Consider the following 19,875-nt stretch of genomic DNA (forward strand, 5'->3'; position numbering starts at 1 on the left):
TGTCAGTAATCGGTAAGAATTATTAGTCTTTGTCGGTAGTCGGTGAATCTAAGCTAGTATTCGCTTTTGTACTAGATTTCACGTATAAACAAGATTAAACATTATTTACGATTGATTAGTTATTAATTACTTATTGATAATAAATAAATTATGATTTAATAATTGACTGAAAAGTTTATGCAACAGGAAACTAAATAGATTGACCATTGAAGTAAAGAATAAAAATACCGCTTAAAATAAAATGTTGGTAGTCGGCAAATATTTTTTTTGTCTCTAGTCAATAGTTTTTTTCATGTTTTGTCGGTAGTAATTACTTTTTAAGCCGTTTGTCGCTAGTCGCTTACCCCATCCATACCCTGAGTTTAGATTATTTGATTTGTTTCGGATGGCTAAAAAAATGCTATCTGATATCACTCAACTGCTAACTGATATCGATCACCGGGCGACTCACCTTTGCGGTGGTTTAATGCAGCACAGACATCAGCTTCCTGAAGTATTTTAAACAAAACACGTTACCATTATTACAATTCAATTCAATTTCCATTGACAACAAGCAAACTGAGCTGTTCAATACACAATACGATGTGTAAAAAAATTGTCATGACCCTCTACTGCCATAAAGCAGAGTTTAAACTTTGATTTATTTGTTAGTTTTTTAATCTTTGGTAACAGAAAAGCTGTATCCGTATGGATAAGAAACACTTTAAACTTCCTCTGTATGTCTGTTGTTTAAAAAAATACCCTCTACTGCCATAAAGCAGAGTTTAAACTTTGATTTATTTGTTAGTTTTTTAATCTTTGGTAACAGAAAAGCTGTATCCGTATGGATAAGAAACACTTTAAACTTCCTCTGTATGTCTGTTGTTTAAAAAAATACTCGATTTGCTGATAAACGTTTAACAAAAGACATGTTGAAGCTTAAAACTAATACATTAGCAAAAAACATTAAGAAGTTAATAAGGGATATTGTGTTGGCCTTGACTTCACACCATACGCACATGCCCTGCTGGGTCAATGGAAGAGGAATAGAGTTGTCGATAAAAATCATCAACTAATATAACTCTCGATAGTTGAACGTTAATCATTTTTATGCATTTTCATATAACTCGATCCATTTTTATATAACTTGATCACAAATTCAAAACTGGGATGAAGTTCCAATGAAGACTTACCTTGCAGAAAACTATCAGAAGCAAGAAGAAGGAATAGTTATTTCGCATCTCGGTTTCTTGCGGAATGTAAGCTTTCAATGATGATGGTTGGGGCAAAGACGCTTTTTAAAACTCTGGTACATCCCGATCTCAAGTCCCCAGTGCAAATCACTCTTTTCTACTTTCTTTGAATACGTTTCTACCTTGTAGAATTACCTCTAAGCTGTTTCCAGCGTGATAAGACAAAAATGTTTGGCTTTGCTCGAAACCGTTTGCAACTAAAACTCGTAATTAGCATTGCAATTAAATGCGCATCCACCCGCCTATTGTCGGCAAAGCCTTATTAATTGTCCGTTGATAATGCATCAATCCAGGATACCTATTATCTCGCTGTGCTCATTCTATTTTGGTGACAAAAAAACAAGGCACCGTGCAGTTCGGTCTGCATGCATGGATACCGCTAAGTAGGACGAAGTGCACATTCATCTAAGCAGGCACATATTTTATACACCCCGTACTTTGGTATAACTTTCACCTAAGCGGACACTTATATTTGATACACCCTGTACTTTGGTATAATTTTCATCTAAGCGGACACTTATATTTGATACACCCCGTACTTTGGTATAATGTTCATCTAAGCGGACCCTTATATTTGATACACGCCGTTGTTTGGTAAAATGTTCATCTAAGCGGACACTTATATTTGATACACCTCGTTGTTTGGTATAATTTTCATCTAAGCGGACACTTATATTTGATACACCCCGTACTTTGGTATAATTTTCATCTAAGCGGACCCTTATATTTGATACACCACGTTGTTTGGTATAATTTTCATCTAAGCAGACCCTTATATTTGATACACCCCGTTGTTTGGTATAATTTTCATCGAAACGGACACTTATATTTGATACACTCCGTTGTTTGGTATAATTTTCATCTAAGCGGACACTTATATTTGATACACCCCGTTGTTTGGTATAATTTTCATCTAAGCGGACACTTATATTTGATACACCCTGTACTTTGGTATAATTTTCATCTAAGCGGACACTTATATTTGATACACCTCGTTGTTTGGTATAATTTTTATCTAAGCGGAAACTTTTTTGACACATATTTGATACACACGGTACTTTGGTATAATTTTCATCTAAGCGGACACTTATATTTGATTCACCCCGTTGTTTGGTATAATTTTCATGTAAGCGGACACTTAATTTGATACACCCCATTCTTTGGTATAAATTCCATCTGAGCGAACACTCAATTTGATACACCCCGTACTTTGGTATAATTTTCATCTAAGCGGACACTTATATTTGATACAGCCCGTACTTTGGTATAATTTTCATCTAAGGGAACACTTGATTTGATACACTATAATATACGTTCCAACCAGGCTCTACTCAGCCAGGAAGACCTACACCTCGCCAACTGATGACATCATGTGTAGATTGTGCGTTAAAACTGCAGAGAGCTTTGGCCACGTTCTCGCGTGCTGCCCAGCTCTCGCCCAAAGCAAGTACCTAGCACGACATAACGCGGCACTACAGATCCTCCTCTATGAAAATCTGAAAGACGGAACCCGAGTGTTTAAATATGATATTACCTAGCTTATCCATACGATAGACCATATCTACTGAACCCGAGTGTTTAATTATGGTATTCCATAGCTTATCCATACGATAGACCATATCTACTGAACCCGAGTGTTTAATTATGGTATTCCATAGCTTATCCATACGATAGACCATATCTACTGAACCCGAGTGTTTAATTATGATATTACCTAGCTTATCCATACGATAGACCATATCTACTGAACCCGAGTGTTTAATTATGGTATTCCATAGCTTATCCATACGATAGACCATATCTACTGAACCCGAGTGTTTAATTATGATATTACCTAGCTTATCCATACGATAGACCATATCTACTGAACCCGAGTGTTTAATTATGGTATTCCATAGCTTATCCATACGATAGACCATATCTACTGAACCATTCATAACAGGTGACGCATCAGGGTCCACTATTGTGTCCCATGACCCTGCTACACAAGACAAACCCCTTTTATTTATTCACACACCTTAAAAGTCCTACTTGCATCAAGGACCTATTTATCTTGGATATTGACCAAACATTCTACTTTAAAATAGACTGCCAAAAACGTTTATTCACACTTTGTATTGACGAAACGTTGTATCGACACATTGTATTGATGGAATGCAATTAACAAAAAAGACGGCGCCTAGAACAGATTTAAAAGTTTAACAGGTACAAAAATTCAATTTGATTTTTTTTTACACAAGCACTGCAATTCCTATACAATAAGGGAATAATGGCGTATCTTGTTTAATGTACTTTTCAGAGTATCGATCGATATGCAATGTGATAACTGCCGGCGAGTCGTGGAAATACTATTACTGTTGACTGGTATTCTCTTAATAAAGGTACTATGAGCTCTAATTCTAGAAATATTAAAGAAAACAACTAAACTACTTTTAGTATATAAAAAAATATAAAATACCATAAAAAAACAACAATTAAAAAACTCTCTGAATGAGGCTTATTCACGGCATACACTCACCTACTCTTTAAGGCTTATTCACGGTATACCCTTACCTACTCTTGTAGGCTTATTCATGGTATACCCTCACCCACTCTTATAGGCTTATTCAAGGTATACCCTCACCTACTCCTATAGGTTTATTCACGGTATACCCTCACCTAATCTTATAGGCTTATTCACGGTATACCATCACCTACTCTTTTAGGCTTATTCACGGTATACCCTCACCTACTCTTATAGGCTTATTCACGGTATACCCTCACCTACTCTTATAGGCTTATTCACGGTATACCCTCAACTACTCTTATAGGCTTATTCATGGTATACCCTCATCTACTCTTATAGGCTTATTCACGGTATACCCTCATCTACTCATATAGGCTTATTCACGGTATACCCTCATCTACTCTTATAGGCTTATTCACGATATACCCTCACCTACTCTTATAGGCTTATTCACGGTATACCCTCAACTACTCTTATAGGCTTATTCATGGTATACCCTCATCTACTCTTATAGGCTTATTCACGGTATACCCTCATCTACTCATATAGGCTTATTCACGGTATACCCTCATCTACTCTTATAGGCTTATTCACGATATACCCTCACCTACTCTTATAGGCTTATTCACGGTATACCCTCAACTACTCTTATAGGCTTATTCATGGTATACCCTCATCTACTCTTATAGGCTTATTCACGATATACCCTCATCTACTCTTATAGGCTTATTCACGGTATACCCACACCTACTTATATAGGCTTATTCACGGTATACCCACACCTACTCATATAGGCTTATTCACGGTATACCCACACCTACTCATATAGGCTTATTCACGGTATACCCACACCTACTTATATAGGCTTATTCACGGTATACCCTCATCTACTCTTATAGGCTTATTCACGGTATACCCACACCTACTTATATAGGCTTATTCACGGTATACCCACACCTACTCATATAGGCTTATTCACGGTATACCCACACCTACTCATATAGGCTTATTCACGGTATACCCACACCTACTCATATAGGCTTATTCACGGTATACCCACACCTACTCATATAGGCTTATTCACGGTATACCCACACCTACTCATATAGGCTTATTCACGGTATACCCACACCTACTCATATAGGCTTATTCACGGTATACCCACACCTACTCATATAGGCTTATTCACGGTATACCCACACCTACTCATATAGGCTTATTCACGGTATACCCACACCTACTCATATAGGCTTATTCACGGTATAATATCACCTATTCTTTTAGTCTTATTCATGTAATAGCATGATCACCTCGGATTCTTTTGTTTTCTGAGGGACGATTACTTGCGAAATTCCCTCGAAAACAATAGATGGCCTGCTGTTATATTATTATTATAATTTGCGGTAAACCCTAGCATTCTCGTATAGGCTTATTCACGGTATTTCCTAGCCTTCTCTTATAGGCCTATTCAGTGCTACTCGTCTCTTTGCGCGCCACAGGATTCCCAATGATTGAAAAAACTTCGCAGAGAAGGCTAGGTGTACCCTCTGTAAGAATGCCGTAAGAATCCTATTGTATTGATTGATACTTATATTGATTAACACTTGTATTGATTGACACTTTTATTGATTGACGCTGGCATTAATTGACACTTGAAGGGCGACACCGACTTAGAGCACGTCAAAGCGGTTTGGAGCAGATACGCACAGCTCTCCAATGGCGTGGTGCGTACAGATTACCATCTTTTGATGATTGTACAAAATACAGGATCGTAGTACTGAGGCTCCTATGAAATTTTTGGCAGTGGTCACTACTGCAAAACATGACATCGGGGCCTCAGTTATAAGAGTCGTTTTTTCATTTTCTTTTTTTTTTGCCAGCTGAACAATTATCATTAACTAATCTGCATATAACAGTGTTACTTCTCGCATGAAATCTATCCGTGTATTAATTGGATATCATTCCTGATGGCATGTAATACTATCCAATGCGAGAAGTAACCCTGCATTTTATGTGTTATCAGTGAGTCAAAGTGATTAGCCTTCTATTATCTTTGAAAGGTAGTTAAATGCAAATCCATGGATTCGATTCACTATGTTCTTCGCAGTCCAGCTATCGCAGCGAGTACCAGCCTGGTACTGGAGCATGCGCAATTGATCCACTAGCACCACTGAATAGCGAGCCTGGTTGGGTCGTGGTGGCAGCCGGGAAGGAAGAGTACCTGAAGTCCTTGGGATGCGGCATGTGCGTGGAAATCATGGTCAGCGGTCAAGCCGTAAGTACTGCGCATGGCTCGGAGCCTCCAATGAATGGATCACTCAAAGCGACGATTGTGGACTTGTGCGGAGGGTGCCAACAAGGTATGTAAGCGGGGCTGGCCTGAAGCAAAAACAAGTGTAGCCTTTTTATGCAATTGAGCAGATAATTATTCTGTTTACGAATAATCAGAGACACCATGAGATGATGTTCTAGAAGTGTATGTAATATCAAATTTTGGTTGCTTGTTTGCAGCAAAATCAGCAAGATCTAAAAAAAGTTTGTTTGTTAAGCAATAACATAGATTAACAGTCTTACGCTGGGTGGAAGTGTTTTAGGACAGTAAAGGCCTTGGACGGACATCGTTCTATTTATGTACCGTTCCAAATGCAAATATATGAGAATGATCGTAGAATAGTAATTAGTTTATTTGTATTTGGAACGGCACATGAAAAGAACGGCGTCTAAACTAGGCCTAGATGCATCTATGCACTTCTCCCTTTCTAAGTGCACCTATGCACTTCTCGCTTTTTGTCAGGAGGCTTCAATTTGTATGTTCCCGGGTACGGCACATGGAAAACTTCATTCAAATCGATAGAGTGTCCAAAACTTGCCGGACAGGACGGAAAAATCCAGTTCAGATTCTTTGCAAGTAACCCCTGGTCGATCAAACTTCAGGTGCGCAACTCAAAGTGAGTATGTGGTCGCAAATGTGGCCAACTGTTTATTTCAATCTCTAACCCGATAAACAACAAGATAAGGTGCATCCTCCGGTCTCCCTGTCCCCCTGGGTCCCCGAGAATAGATAAGTTGGGAAGTTTAACCAGTGCCTACATGTCCGACAAGACGATCCAACCATCTTTTCACCCAATTCCTTAAACCATTTTTCTAGAATTGTATTTTATTTTAGTTAAATATCATTGTATTCAATTTAAACGACAATTAGAAAATGATCATTGTCACTCGACCAATCAGCGCCCTCCATTTGAACCCCCCTAAATCTCATAGTATTTAAGGTGTCAAGCAGCGAGGGCATTGAACAATAGGGTATTAGTGGGGGAATGTAGTTAGTAATTAGTGGTTATCCACTGATTAGTATTCCCTTAGTTGCAACTTACTTTTAACTGCTTTCCATAGGAAGTAAAACAATGAAAACCAATAACCAATGATTATAACTAATATATAGATTTAGACTCTGCCTAAAAGCGGAGCCAGCACACATTTAGCCATATTTTAGCCATATTTTTGTTTTTGTTTAATCTGGAACGAAACCTCTTTTGGGTGTTTATGGAGGTATCATCGATTAAGGAAAATTGAAGAATTGAAAAAGAATTATAGTTTCTCACAGCAAAATAGGGTATTTTTTTTGTTCTCTTCAATCTTGTAAAAACATTAGCACACGACATGTTTCTATACATTTCAGCATATCAGGAGATAACGCTATGTGTGTATTATATTTGTGAGATGAATGTGCTCCATACTTGCCTTTTTTATATGGCAACGATCATCCGCGGGCTCTGATTGGCAGAAGAGCGGGCAAGATCCTACGATAATGACCGGGCAATATGTAAAAATCTTTCTTTTGTGGGTTGAGAGTGACACCGAGTGCTCAGGCGACCAAAGCAAAATCATTTTAGCAATTTTCAACTCTCAAACCAAAGTCTGCCAAAGAAAAATTATACCAAATATCGATTCGTTTTACTATTACCGAAGAAAATCATTCAGATAGTGAGTTTTACTATCCAGAATAGGAAAATGAAGACAAAATACACGAGAAAAACAACATCACGGCTCATGTTGCAAGTACGAGCGATGAAGTTTCAGCAACAGTCAGGAAGAGAAATTTGTCCAGGAGCAGAAAAGTTAAAACACAGTGAAAAAATACCTCAAGCGATATCAAGTGTTTTTATCGTTTCCTTGGAGAGATAAACAAGAGAAATGTACAAAAATTCCTCGAATGATTTGCCTTTATTTCCCGTATAAAGAGACGATTTGCTACCTTTTTTTTATCGCAAATAAAATTTCAGCAAACTTGAAATTGTCGCGCGCGTTGCAAAATCATTATGGGGGAAATTGTCATAATACAGGGAGTTTGAAGACGATTTTCCGTTAAGACAAGTAATCTAAATGAAATACCATAAAAGAAATGATCTTTTCATGTACAGGTCGGTAAAATCGGCGTAAAAAGCAATTTTCGATGGTCATTTTACAAATCGACTCGTTATTTCGAGCTTTGGAGTTGAGCACTCGTGGCTTGTAAATCCAGAAAGGTTTTCTTCTTTCACTTCAGCGCTCGTGTAATATATACGTTCACAATTCTCTTTCTCCCTTACATTACTATTTTTTTTTATAATTTTGTTTCAAATAAAGGTTAATAGAAGTCTTTTAGAAGAAATTTCAAATATTGGCTAAGCAGTCTTATTAAACTTCTCTTCAGTGATTTTTGGGCTAGTACTTCGAAATGTATACATTTTCTGGGTAGTTTGTACAAACAATGACCCTTTTTGAACCATAGACCCACTAGACCCCCCTGGTGGGGGGCCAACTTGATAACCTATCATTTTTTTCCCATCTCCCCCCACCTCTCCCCTGCTCGCACTTTATTTCTAACACCTTTTTCCTTACTATGTGCTACTTTTGCTTAGTTGTGTAATATGTTGTGAAATACGAATATGAGCTAAATAAATAAAGATTATTATCATTATTGAAGCATTAGGGCATTCAAGGGTATCTATAATAACCTGTAGCTTTATTATAATTTGACATCACTTCTCTGTGTGGTACTTTCAATATTATCATTTCATGATAGGACAAATGGTGCAATCTTTACACCCATTTATTTTGTGGGATTAATAGTGAGAGTACAGTGCTAGATGCTGTATATCATTTCAGATTGATAAGTATTTAGCTGTATTTTCTATCTTTTGGAATAGTAGATTTCTCACAAAACCCTATGGCGTTGACTAGTGCAAATTGAAACTAGATTTTTTTTACTAGAGAACCTTTTCTTTTACCTATCCTTCGCCAGTAGAAGACCAGGGAATTCATAACCAAAAAGACACTTGAATAACACGAGATGTGAAGGACAACCGAACGTGACGGCTCGAGAGGCGGGAGCCGCCAGGCGTTCCTCGTGTATACCCGCGGGCGCATGTGTTACATAAGTGATAACTGGCCAGGGGTAAGAAATACCCACTGGCTTGACTTTTTTTTCGTAATATCTAAAATGTTGGGAAGACGGTAGCTAGGAACAACATATTATCTAACAACGAGTATCTCATAAGGAAACTTATGTTAACTTATGTTAACTTATGAAACGTATACTGGAGGATTCCTTGGGCGCTGAGGGCGTCGTGGGGCAGCGTCCGTAGTCGCAGGAGGGGCATCAGACTGGACGTCTGTTTCTTCGGGCAAATCGCTTTCGATGTCCGAAAAATAGGCCGGTTGCACGTCGTGAGGAGACATCTCGGGAAGTGTCAATGTGTCAGGAGGTGACATCTCTGGCGAGGCGTGGAAGCTTCATAATCGCCAATGTCATCGCCGCCGGCGGCACGTTAAGGCGGCAGGACGGGTTGTACTGCGGGACGGCTGTGGCCCACCGCAGCGGCCGACGTCCGCAAAAGCTGTCACCAAGCGGCGACCTCTGGATGGTCTCCTCACCAGGAAGAAAGGATTTATGTACCCGACAGTGATGCCAACACTAATAACCTTCTAACCGGTTGGTCAACCCGCTATAGCGGCTTGGGGACCATAGTATACTATAGGAACTTGAAGTTTCTCAACCCGCTGTAACGGGATGACGCTCAACCTGCTACAGCGGGTTGGCTTCTAACCGGTTGGTCAACCCGCTACAGCGGCTTGCTTTTTTTGCCATTTTTACCCTATTTGAGTATTTGAGTAAAGGAATGACTCAGGGTACTCAGAAAATCGCTCCGCAGAAATACCTTTTGCGCCAAATTCATCCCAAATTGCCCCCTTATACGAAATGCAATAAAGTCCTCACGTGTGGCAATGAATGATTTCACCATATCTTTAAAATCTATTTTGTAAAAAAGATTTTTCTCCAAGACCGCAATACAAACTCACTTGTGAAATCGCTCTTTTGGTCCGGGAGAGCACAGTCCCTCACGGCATTTCTTCAACTCTGAACTCTGATTTTTTAAGGATTCGCCTCATCTAAATAGCAATCAAGTTTATACAATATGTCCTTTTGTACAGTCGTCAAATCGACCATGCTTTTCCTATTCTAGTGGTGTGTAGCTACAAGCGCCTTGTATTTGTCCATTTTCGCCTTAGTGTATCCTCCAATTCGTTTAACAACTTCAAATTCGCGAAATTAATCCTTTAGTAGAATGAAGTGTAATTCATTGAAGCTTTCTTTCACAACATTCCAGGGTTGTGACAGCAGGTTTAGAAATTCTACATAACAACCGTTGGATCTGCATGCGACGCACCGATGATAACTACTTCACTATCAGTGGGATAGGCGAGCTCAAGTTCCCTATTAAAGTGCGTGTGACGAGCATTGCCAACGAACGGCTTGAGAGCACGATAACGAGGCTAGTGAATGACGTCAGCATACCAACTACTATTCAGTACAAGGGTTTTATAGAAGGTGAGGCAGGAGGTCGGGTGTGAGGGGCAGAGGGGTACGATAATAAGCAGTACCTTCCACTGTTTTTCCTACTCAAAAACAATCAGAAGTATGGTGAAACTTAGGGAATACTAATAACTAGTAGATATCCACTAATTACTAATTACATTCCCCACTAATTCCCTATTGTTTTATGCCCTCCCTGCTTGAAACTTTGATTACTATGAGATTTAGGGGATTCAAATGGCAGGCGCTGATTGGTCAAGCGGCAGTGGTGGTTGGGGTGTGGTAGTTGGGGTGTGGTAGTTGGGGTGTGGTGGTTTGGGTGTGGAGGGTGATGCAACGCATCGCAAATGAGGTTGCAGGTCACAGAAATCAATTGTTAAGGTGGAGGAATGGATAACGCTGTGTAATGAAGAAAAGAAAAACAAAGAAATTGCATCTATAACCGTTCTATCCGTCCGTTGGGGGATACGTTATCGCACTGTCTTTCAAATCCCGCACACAACCGTAATGCGGCATTAGACAGAAAATCAAAAGATGCGTTAAATGGATTGATAATGTGACAAGGCGGCTGTAGAGCGTCTACATACTAAAATCAATACGAAAAAAGAGAGCCCGCTATCGTTGATACTCGAGAATCAGGGTAGTCAATAACGAATGAGGATTTAAAAAAATTGGAGCCGAAAGACCTTTTAAGGTCTTATTATTATGTTTATTTAAAAATAAACATGTTTGCATGTGCTAAAAATGAACCAATCTGGTTTATTGTTTACAGATAGCATACCTGAGAAGATCAAGTGCTACGGACAGGGAGATGAGAATGCCTCCTTAAAGCGAACTAAGACTGAGATAACATCACCAAACTCCACCTTTAATCATGCCAGTCGGGTGTCACCTTACACTACAAGTAACCCTACCACCGACACGCCAATACCTCACAACACTGCAACACCTACGTTAAACCAGATGCTACCTACGAACACCCCAAGCCCTCTCGTACAAAATGGATCACATCACTTCATCTATTATCATGGAGAAGACCAGTTATCAAATGGAGAAAAGTCTACTTCACAGGATAACAGTATCATAATAACACAAGATCGAACGTCACTCAACAACACCTCAAGTTCTGCACCAGACAAATCTCCAATCCTAACAGACATGAAAGACTTTGCTCAGACATTCCCTACTGAAGGCACTCCAAAATATAGCAATAAAGGTAAGACATACAGTACTGAAGACACTAGCACGAGACATTCCCTACTGAAGGCACTCCAAATATAGCAATAAAGGTAAGACATACAGTACTGAAGACATTAGCACGAGACATTCTGTACTGAAGGCACTTCATAAGGGTGAGTGTGAGTGTGGTTATTTTAGTTCAACTTGTTTGCAGAAGTGTTCCTAAAGACCCGTGCCACGTGTGTATGGATGACGTTCGAATGGAGGGGATGAAAAGAAAGGGTTGGGGGATGATAATCACGATTTTCTCAGTGTCTTAACCATCTTAGCCAAAAACAAGAAAGCAAGCAAGCAATATATAAATACATTTAACAGATAAATAAATAAATTGACAGGGAGATTTACAATCTTTAGTTAAGATTCAATTGAAGTGATTCTTGTTTCTTTTTAGATGGTATGTTCTGCGAGAGAAATGGTGATGGGATCTACGCAGAGAAAGAGAACTGTTACGGGTTCGTGCTTTGTGGCGGCGGCATCGCCCACAAGAAGACATGCCCACCAGGTCTGATCTTCAACACGGATCTCATGGTCTGCGACTGGTCACATGAAGTAAAATGCAACCCTGACAACGACGTCATTGGACGTTAAAAGACCTGTATGCTAGTGAATTAAATAGGCGGCTTCCAGATATTCTACTAGAGTAGAGACAAAGAACCGTGTTATAATGGACGAAGAGAGTAACTAATAAGGGTGTTTAAATGGGCCAAAAGAAGTTTTTCGCACAACTACGCGTAAAACTACAAGTCGTGACCAATAGCATGCAAATGCTTTAAAAGAGGTACAGGATCCGCCGTGTCAATTTATTATCACTTTTGATTAGGTAATCAATTAGATATGCTAAAATGCGCACAGATTAGCACGCTCTATTGACCAATATTTTACAGATCACTACGTTGAATTCTAATACCAAAAATTCGACTCTGTAACATGACTTAACTATCTTATATGGTATTTTCTGAATGAACAACACCGTCCAATTCAGTTATAAAAATAACCCCCGCTCAAGGGCGATAAGGGACTTGAAGCAGTCACTAACACAATACTAACTAAGATTATTAAGAGCAGATCGAATTTTTATTCGCTGATTTTGTCCAAAACGTAAATGACTAAAAAAGGCCAAAACAACAAGTGAATCCAAGAGAACTACTGTATCTTTATAGATTATAAGAATTACGTTTACTTAAGAAATTGACATATCAATTTGCACAAATATTTCGCACTTTCTCATTTATTGGAATATTGGGAAACATTATAAATTTTTGCCAAGACATTATATTAGCTGGTTCAAACATTCAATCAAATATTTTTTAAATGTTTACATGTAACAAATAACAAAAAGAAAACACGGGGAAAACTCTCTGACTGAAAAGCACCTTTTATTTTAAAACAATAATACAAATAACGTAAACAAAGTTTCGTTAAAAAAAGAATACTAAAGAATACTTATGTAATCTTAATTTTAAAAGTTATTGAGCTAATCTTCTTTAATCTATATCGTCATTTCTGAAGATGGTGATATGCGTGAGAAGAAATATCAAACCGAGAACAGCCTAACAATACCCTAGGCTACCACCTTAATACCTTTAGGCTACTAACTTTTCGTCTTGTTAATTTCAGTAGTTACGCGTGGTTCGCCGTTGTAGTTACCTTGCGGTTTATACTAATATCTAGGACGCTGTTCGATGAATAAAATCCATTAAAGAGTCTCAGATATCCGCGACGAAATACCGGGTTGAAAATAGCGTAAATTGCCGGGCTAGCTGCGCTGCTTGAAATGGCTAGGATTCCGTACACATAATATACCAAGGCGGCCTTTCCCCATTTCCCGCTCAACAGATCAGTGACATCGATAACAAGCACTGGGAACCAGCAACAGACGTACGCACACACTATAGCTACGAGGGTCTTTGTAATCTTGATGTCCTCCGCGCTGATGGAAGTCCTTGAGCGGGTAATACTCGCCTTGTGTTTCCTCACCGCAATAAACACTCGAGAATAGCAATAGCAAACGATCGCTCCTGGCACGCAAATGGCGCCAACCAGAGACACGACATTCGGGAGAGGTCGTTTCAGTGTGAAAAAGCATAAGAATTTCGCGGGCTGGAAAATGAACTTATCCCCACCTGCAAAGTAAGGCACGGATGACACTGAAGCCAACATCCATACTGAGACGATGTATTTTGCAGTGCGCCGTTTACTGAAAACGGAGTTGTACTTGCTAGGTTTCACTACGCGGTAGAATCTATTGACGGCGGTCCACGCTAGAGTTTGCACGGATGCCGCAGTGGCACAAAGCACTGAGTAGCCCATGTACTGACAGGCAATATCCGCAAATGGCCAACTCCCAAGCCACAAGGACGGCGTGCCGAACGGCAAAGCGGTGATCCCGAAGTCGGAGACGGCCAGGGAAGCGACGAACATGTTGGTCGATGTCCGAAGCCGACGATTTCTGAGTATTATGATTATTGTGGCTAGATTGCCAAGAAGCGAACCTAAACAGAGTACGCACCAAATGAGAACTTGTGCGATACGCAAACTGTCGCTTCTTGACGCCATGATCTTGTATTGCTCTCGCAACTGCCCTTCGATACTAAGAGACTGATTCATTTTTCTTATCCCTGAATCACCTTTTTGTTTCGAATAATGTCAAAGTATATTATGTCTTAAGTGACAATTCATAACTTTGGTCCCGTGCTTGTATCGGAGAAGTTTATGCTTTTGATATTTACCAGGGATTTCCTACGCAAGGTTATCAGTCTGAAATATTAACCGCCATTTATAATTCATAGCAGGATGAAAGCGTTCGTGTTCTTGAGTCTGAGGTTGTTTCCGCACATATCCACTCGGTTAAAGCGTTTTTACTACTCAAACTAATCGTCATTAGAGCTGCAACGAAAACCTTCAGCAAATGCTATAAGTCCAGCGAATTCTGTGAGGAGCAGTTGAAGATAGCTGATCTCCAATTAATGACATGACTTCTAATCAATGTTACCTTTTACTACCAGCATGGGGAGCAGGTGAGAACGCAGCGTATCAAGAGCTAACCACAGCGATCACAAGATTTAAAGACGAAACAAAAGCCGAAAAAGTAACCGATAAGTATCGAAAAACTCGAGCAGCAAAACAAGTCAGTTACAGACGCAAAAGATGAAAGGATTATCGATGAAAATCTTTTCTTTAAAAATGCTGTTTGGTTACAAAAGTGACGGTTTTGAATGCAGTTGAAGGGATACGTCTAGTGCTGGCAGGTGTTTTTCAAACTCTTATGTTCTTTATTGCGTTGCTGAAATGAGATTGTTGCTCTAAGACCCTAATTATTATATAGATACGGGACTGAGGGAGCTTGTTTCTCGTAACACCCGAGAATTCTCGGGCCCGAAAACGCTTTATTCTTTAAATTGGAAAAGCTGGATAATTCCTATAAAATTCATGGTATCTAAATGTGTTGAAATATCGTCAAACAAAGATTCATGTGAAGGATAATCCTCTTTTTGGTTTTATAGATTTTGATCTTTCCCGAATTTCTCGGGCTCGAAATTGAAAGGCGTAAATATTAAGAAAGTTCTCGGGACCTCGCAGTCACCCGAGACTTTTCGGTTAACTTTTTGGCTTCAGCAAAACTTCGAAAATAGCCCTATTGAACATAATCATTTGAAATACGAACTAGTGGAAGTTCGAACTGTTCGAAAACATGAAAGCGGTTCTCCAAAATGAAAACATGCGAAATTTTGAACAAAAATGCAAAATTAAGTTTTCGGGCCCGAGAATTCTCGAGTGTTTCTAGAAACGAACGTCTGGATATTATATATCTAGATTACCTTCGAGCACCCTTAATTCGCAGGGAAAAGCAAACAAACCAAAAAGGAACGATGATCTCGATCAGCAGGAAATGCTCCAAATAATATCTGACCGGGCGGTAACGAAATTACCCACCAAAAGCGAGAGAAAACAAACAAGTCGCGAAAACAAGATTGTTCCCCCCTCATAAAAGAATACAGAAGCACAGTTTCAGTTGGTCCCATTGTTAAATACAGAGTTGATTCGAGTTTTCGCTTCATATCGCTGGAGCCATCCAACTAAAAAATACTTTCATTGCACGGAAAGTTTTGCCAGAGAAGTTATTCCAGCTTAGCCAAATTAGAATATGTCCAAAGAGGCTATTCAAGAACTAACACTGGGGCTTTTGAAGTGTTAGTACGAGGAAAAAAAAAGCGTAAATACAATTACGTACGCTTGCGTAGAGATTTAGCAAAATCGGCGACATACAATACAACAAGGCTTGCAATGCTTTCAGTTCAGTGTTTTGAAGCTGAATTTATGAAATCAGCGATTTTTAAGAGTTGAAGAATTTTTTGTGTTTAAATGGCTTGGAGAAAAAAGTTTGTCAGGCTAAGTTCAAACGTCGTATTATCCATGAGCCGTATTCAATGCAAATGCATGGAAATAAAGATGAAACAATCGACTTGATTGATTTTATATCCTAGCACATTTGTTTATCGTTACATGGTGAGGGGTCTAGTTCTTGTCAGAAATTAGAAGTTGAGTATTCGCCCCAGGCCAGCGCCACATATGGTAATCAGTGAGCAGCCCTGAACGTTTCCTGTGCCAAACTTGCACGAGTGGAATCCAGTAGTGTTCACAACACGCGTCCCACAGAATGGGAAAGACGTCTATGCGAAATGCACAACTCGGATCACACGGGATTTCAATCCCGCAACCATTTTTCAACTGCGAAATTTGCGAGGTCAATTTCTAGCCGACTTTTCGGGTGCTACAAGGTGCTACTAAGTGTTATTGCCTACTATTAAACTGTATAAAACCGGCAACCTCAAACTAGGGTCAAGTAAGTAAGATATTGTAAGATTTTAAAGTATAATTAAATTCTCTAAAACAAGTTATGTTATTCAAGGCACAATAACCATTTGACCATGCCCTGATGCTCTGATGACTCTACTGTCCAATTCCATATAAGTCACGTATTTCTTCCAGTCGCGCCTGCACCAATGCGTGAGACAATAACTGCGGAAGATCCGTGATTCGTGTGTAAACCTGCTGAATACGGTTCAACCGACCCCCCTCTTCAACAATAGATAAACTGACAACCGTGATCCTGGTAACTGGCCTGGAACCTACTTTAAAGCCGTTGATACATGTCACACTGCCACTAAACCCAACATGGCAGTGAAACACAGAGTAAACTCCTCCTCGCCTACCGGGCAACAACGAGAGAGTATACACTCGAGTTTAGATATGGAACAATCTAGTGAGTCGCGGAAAAGGCTAGTTGGGGGATGAAGCCCAGGAGAAAAATGTAAATTTTCTTTGAGACTTTCTAGAGCAGTCTCGGCTATCATCGAAGGCTCCATGTAAGCGTTGAGTGCGCCCTTTTCAAACAAGCGATCAAGTTCGTCAGATATTTGATCTTGAAGATCAGGTGATGTATCTGATACACGGGCGTGGTGAGCCTTACTTCCGGATATCCATCCCATGAACCACTGCAGGCAGAGTCCTACATCCCGGATGTGGAACACGTGCCAGATTTAGCGGAAGACGTGTCTGACGGCAAGGGGCGGAAGCACGGGGGAATAATCACCTGAGAGGTAAAGGTTTATTATGAGGGCACAGGGGAATAATCACCTGAGAGGTGAAGGTTTGTTAAATGGGCACGGGGGAATAATTACTTGAGAGATAAAGGTTTATTATTAGGGTACGGGGCAATAATCACCTGAGAGGTCAAGGTTTATTATTAGGGCACGGGGGAATAATCACCTGATAGGTAAAGGTTTATTATTAGGGCACGGGGGAATAATCACCTGAGAGGTAAAGGTTTATTTTTAGGGCACGGGGGAAGCAAAGCGGAATATCACCTGAGAGGTAAAGGTTTATTATTACGGCACGGAGGAAGCACGAGGGAATAATCACCTTTGAGGTAAAGTTTTATTATTAGGGCACGGGGGAATAATCACCTGAGAGGTAAAGGTTTACTATTAGGGCACTGGTAAAACCTTGGGGGAATATCACCTGAGAGGTAAAGGTTTATTATTAGAGCACGGGGGAAGCACGGGGAATAATCACCTGAGAGGTAAAGGTTTATTATTATGGAACAAAGGAAACAGGGGGGAATAATCACCTGAAAGGAAAAGGTTTATTATTAGGGCACGGAGGAATAATCACCTGATAGTTAAAGGTTTATTATTAGGGCACGGGGGAATAATCACTTGAGAGGTAAAGGTTTATTATCAGGGCACAGGGAAAGCACGGGGGAATAATCACCTGAGAGTTAAAGGTTTATTATTAGGGCACGAGGGAAGCACGGGGGAATATCACCTGAGAGGTAAAGGTTTACTATTGGGCACGGGGGAGGTAAAGGTTTATTATCAGGGCACGGGGGAATAATCACCTGAGAGTTAAAGGTTTATTATTAGGGCACGGGGGAAGCACGGAGGAATAATCACCTGGTAAAGATATAGAGATATTATTTTCTATAGAACGGAAGCTAGGGGGAAACTAAAATGACATTTCATCGACCATAAACACCACATCTAAAAACGTCTTCCAATCCCACTTCCTCAGGTATTCTTACAATTACTTCAAGAGACAATGAAAAAATTCTTCAATCCTGTAGCACCCTGGACTGCTTCATTACTTCATTACATGTTAATATTCTACTATCACAACAATAAGCTAACTTATAACCATAATCAAACAAACTCCAAGAAAGGAGTGACAGCAACAACAGTATCATAAATCCAATCTTATAAATCAGTGTTGCGCAGCACTAACCCCCTCGAAGGTAGAGTAGTGACGTCACTTCCGCCAAGGCCTCTTTGACGCCAGGATCATCATCATGGAGAAGGAATACAACGACGTCCCAGAATTCCAATGGGGTACGGCCTGTTAGAAATAATGAGTAGGAGAATAAAGGAGCAACAGTCATGGTCCTTCCCCTATCTTGCAACAAATTAAACACACGAGAAAGGTGGCTTCTACTCAAATACAACCAGCTTCAGACTACTTACCAAAAACTAGTTTGCCCGGTACTGACTATGTAATCAGTATATACTAACCTAGCTTATTCTGCGGATCGAGCAGCAATAATCTTGATACACCGCGGGAAAAAGCTTCAGCAGTCTGAAGGCGCACATCGAGACTCGCATCAACCGCACTCATGGCTTTAACAAGATCTAGATATGTCACTTCCTCTGATGAATTACCCTAAGAACAAGAAATGGTAGGTGCAAGCCTGGTCAGAGGATGCTCTAGCTAGGATGAAACCATCTTTCCTTCAATGCATTTCGTTGTTATTGCGTTAATCGATCATCCTTAAGTCATTTCAAAGCGTTTTTACGGCTTTCCGAGATGTTCTACTCCCAGTCTAATTGTACAAACCTCCATTACAGGCTTCTAAGAATTTGAGACGTCCTGATATTTGTTGGCATTGAAAATGGTTGTGAAAGCAATACATTGTAGGTAAGCCCCTTTTAATGGACTGTGTTACGTACAACGTTATCATTATTTGAAACCCAAGCTTGAACTAGTGAGTATCAGGTGGGCGAGATGCTTACCATAGCCAGGCTTTCATACATCTGCGGAACCAACGAAGAAAGGAAAGCCAATATCGCACATCGAACACTGTCCCTAGCAAATCGGCCACGGCGAGAATAAATATTATTAGGTCGAGGCCAAAACATGGAAAACAGAGAGGCTGGAAAAAGTGAACTTACCTCTGACCTGGTTTAAGGGCCAGCTGTATTGAATACTGCCAACACTGAATGGCAAAACGTAAACGTAAAAATAACTCCCGCTCAAGGGGGATAAGGGACATGAAGCAGTCACTAACACAATACTAACTAAAATTATTAACAGCAGATCGAATTTTTATTCGCTGATTTTGTCCAAAGCGTAAATAACTAAAAAAGTCCAAAACAACAAGAAAATTCAAGAGAACTACTGTATCTTTATAGATTTTAAGAATTACGTTTACTTAAGAAATTGACATATCAATTTGCACAAATTTTTCGCACTTTTTCCTTTATTGGAAT

The 19,875-nt window shown here is 39.8% G+C and overlaps 4 protein-coding genes across 6 annotated transcripts in view; 1 reads left to right on the forward strand and 3 right to left on the reverse strand.

The window, feature by feature from the left end:
- LOC5510717 (polycystic kidney disease protein 1-like 2) overlaps positions 1-1,450 on the reverse strand; it is a 96,480-nt gene extending 95,030 nt beyond the window's left edge. Inside the window, 2 exon segments of the mRNA XM_048730688.1 lie at positions 452-488; positions 1,173-1,450. Of these exon segments, the coding sequence (XP_048586645.1) occupies positions 452-488; positions 1,173-1,220 (85 nt within the window). The 5' untranslated portion in view covers positions 1,221-1,450.
- Positions 1,451-3,079: 1,629 nt separating this feature from the next.
- Positions 3,080-12,930, forward strand: LOC5500460. Of its 2 annotated transcripts, XM_048729860.1 has the most exons (8): positions 3,080-3,437; positions 3,532-3,613; positions 5,397-5,462; positions 5,846-6,098; positions 6,533-6,686; positions 10,389-10,609; positions 11,367-11,810; positions 12,225-12,930. In XM_048729860.1, the coding sequence occupies exons 2-8, from the start codon at positions 3,545-3,547 to the stop codon at positions 12,419-12,421; spliced, it is 1,404 nt and encodes a 467-aa protein (XP_048585817.1). In that variant the 5' UTR covers positions 3,080-3,437; positions 3,532-3,544; the 3' UTR covers positions 12,422-12,930. The 2 variants fall into 2 exon arrangements, with proteins under 2 accessions (XP_048585817.1, XP_048585818.1); XM_048729861.1 differs by lacking the exon at positions 3,080-3,437 and having other exon boundaries at positions 3,595-3,613; positions 5,851-6,098.
- Positions 12,889-14,254, reverse strand: LOC125568417 (rhodopsin, GQ-coupled-like). Its single transcript, XM_048730689.1, has one exon. The coding sequence runs from the start codon at positions 14,252-14,254 to the stop codon at positions 13,454-13,456; it is 801 nt and encodes a 266-aa protein (XP_048586646.1). The 3' UTR covers positions 12,889-13,453.
- Positions 14,255-16,296: 2,042 nt separating this feature from the next.
- Positions 16,297-19,875, reverse strand: part of LOC5510725 (thyroid adenoma-associated protein homolog) — a 64,785-nt gene continuing 61,206 nt past the window's right edge. Inside the window, exons 41-45 of one of the 2 annotated variants that reach the window (XR_007312160.1) lie at positions 19,558-19,601; positions 18,901-19,471; positions 18,617-18,727; positions 17,939-18,288; positions 16,297-16,962 (exon numbers count right to left, since the gene is read on the reverse strand). Coding sequence is in view for 1 of the 2 variants with exons in the window: in XM_048729859.1 (XP_048585816.1) it covers positions 19,554-19,601 (48 nt within the window). In the remaining variant the exon portion in view is untranslated. Of the gene's footprint in view, positions 16,963-17,938; positions 18,289-18,616; positions 18,728-18,900; positions 19,472-19,538; positions 19,602-19,875 lie in introns of those variants that run through there. The other variant, XM_048729859.1, reaches the window with a different exon arrangement.

Source organism: Nematostella vectensis, chromosome 7, assembly GCF_932526225.1.
Source record: "Nematostella vectensis chromosome 7, jaNemVect1.1, whole genome shotgun sequence".
NCBI classification, from domain to species: Eukaryota; Metazoa; Cnidaria; class Anthozoa; order Actiniaria; family Edwardsiidae; genus Nematostella; species Nematostella vectensis.

What these genes read in the sequence shown, in the direction of transcription:
- LOC5500460 (XM_048729860.1), top strand. Translation starts at nt 3,545, where the DNA reads ATGCAATGTGATAACTGCCGGCGAGTCGTGGAAATACTATTACTGTTG. An exon ending in CACAGCTCTCCAATGGCGTG is followed by an intron (nt 5,463 to 5,845) that starts GTGCGTACAGAT and finishes TGTTCTTCGCAG; the next exon opens with TCCAGCTATCGCAGCGAGTA. An exon ending in GTGCGGAGGGTGCCAACAAG is followed by an intron (nt 6,099 to 6,532) that starts GTATGTAAGCGG and finishes GCTTTTTGTCAG; the next exon opens with GAGGCTTCAATTTGTATGTT.
- LOC125568417 (XM_048730689.1), bottom strand. Translation starts at nt 14,254, where the DNA reads ATGTTCGTCGCTTCCCTGGCCGTCTCCGACTTCGGGATCACCGCTTTG.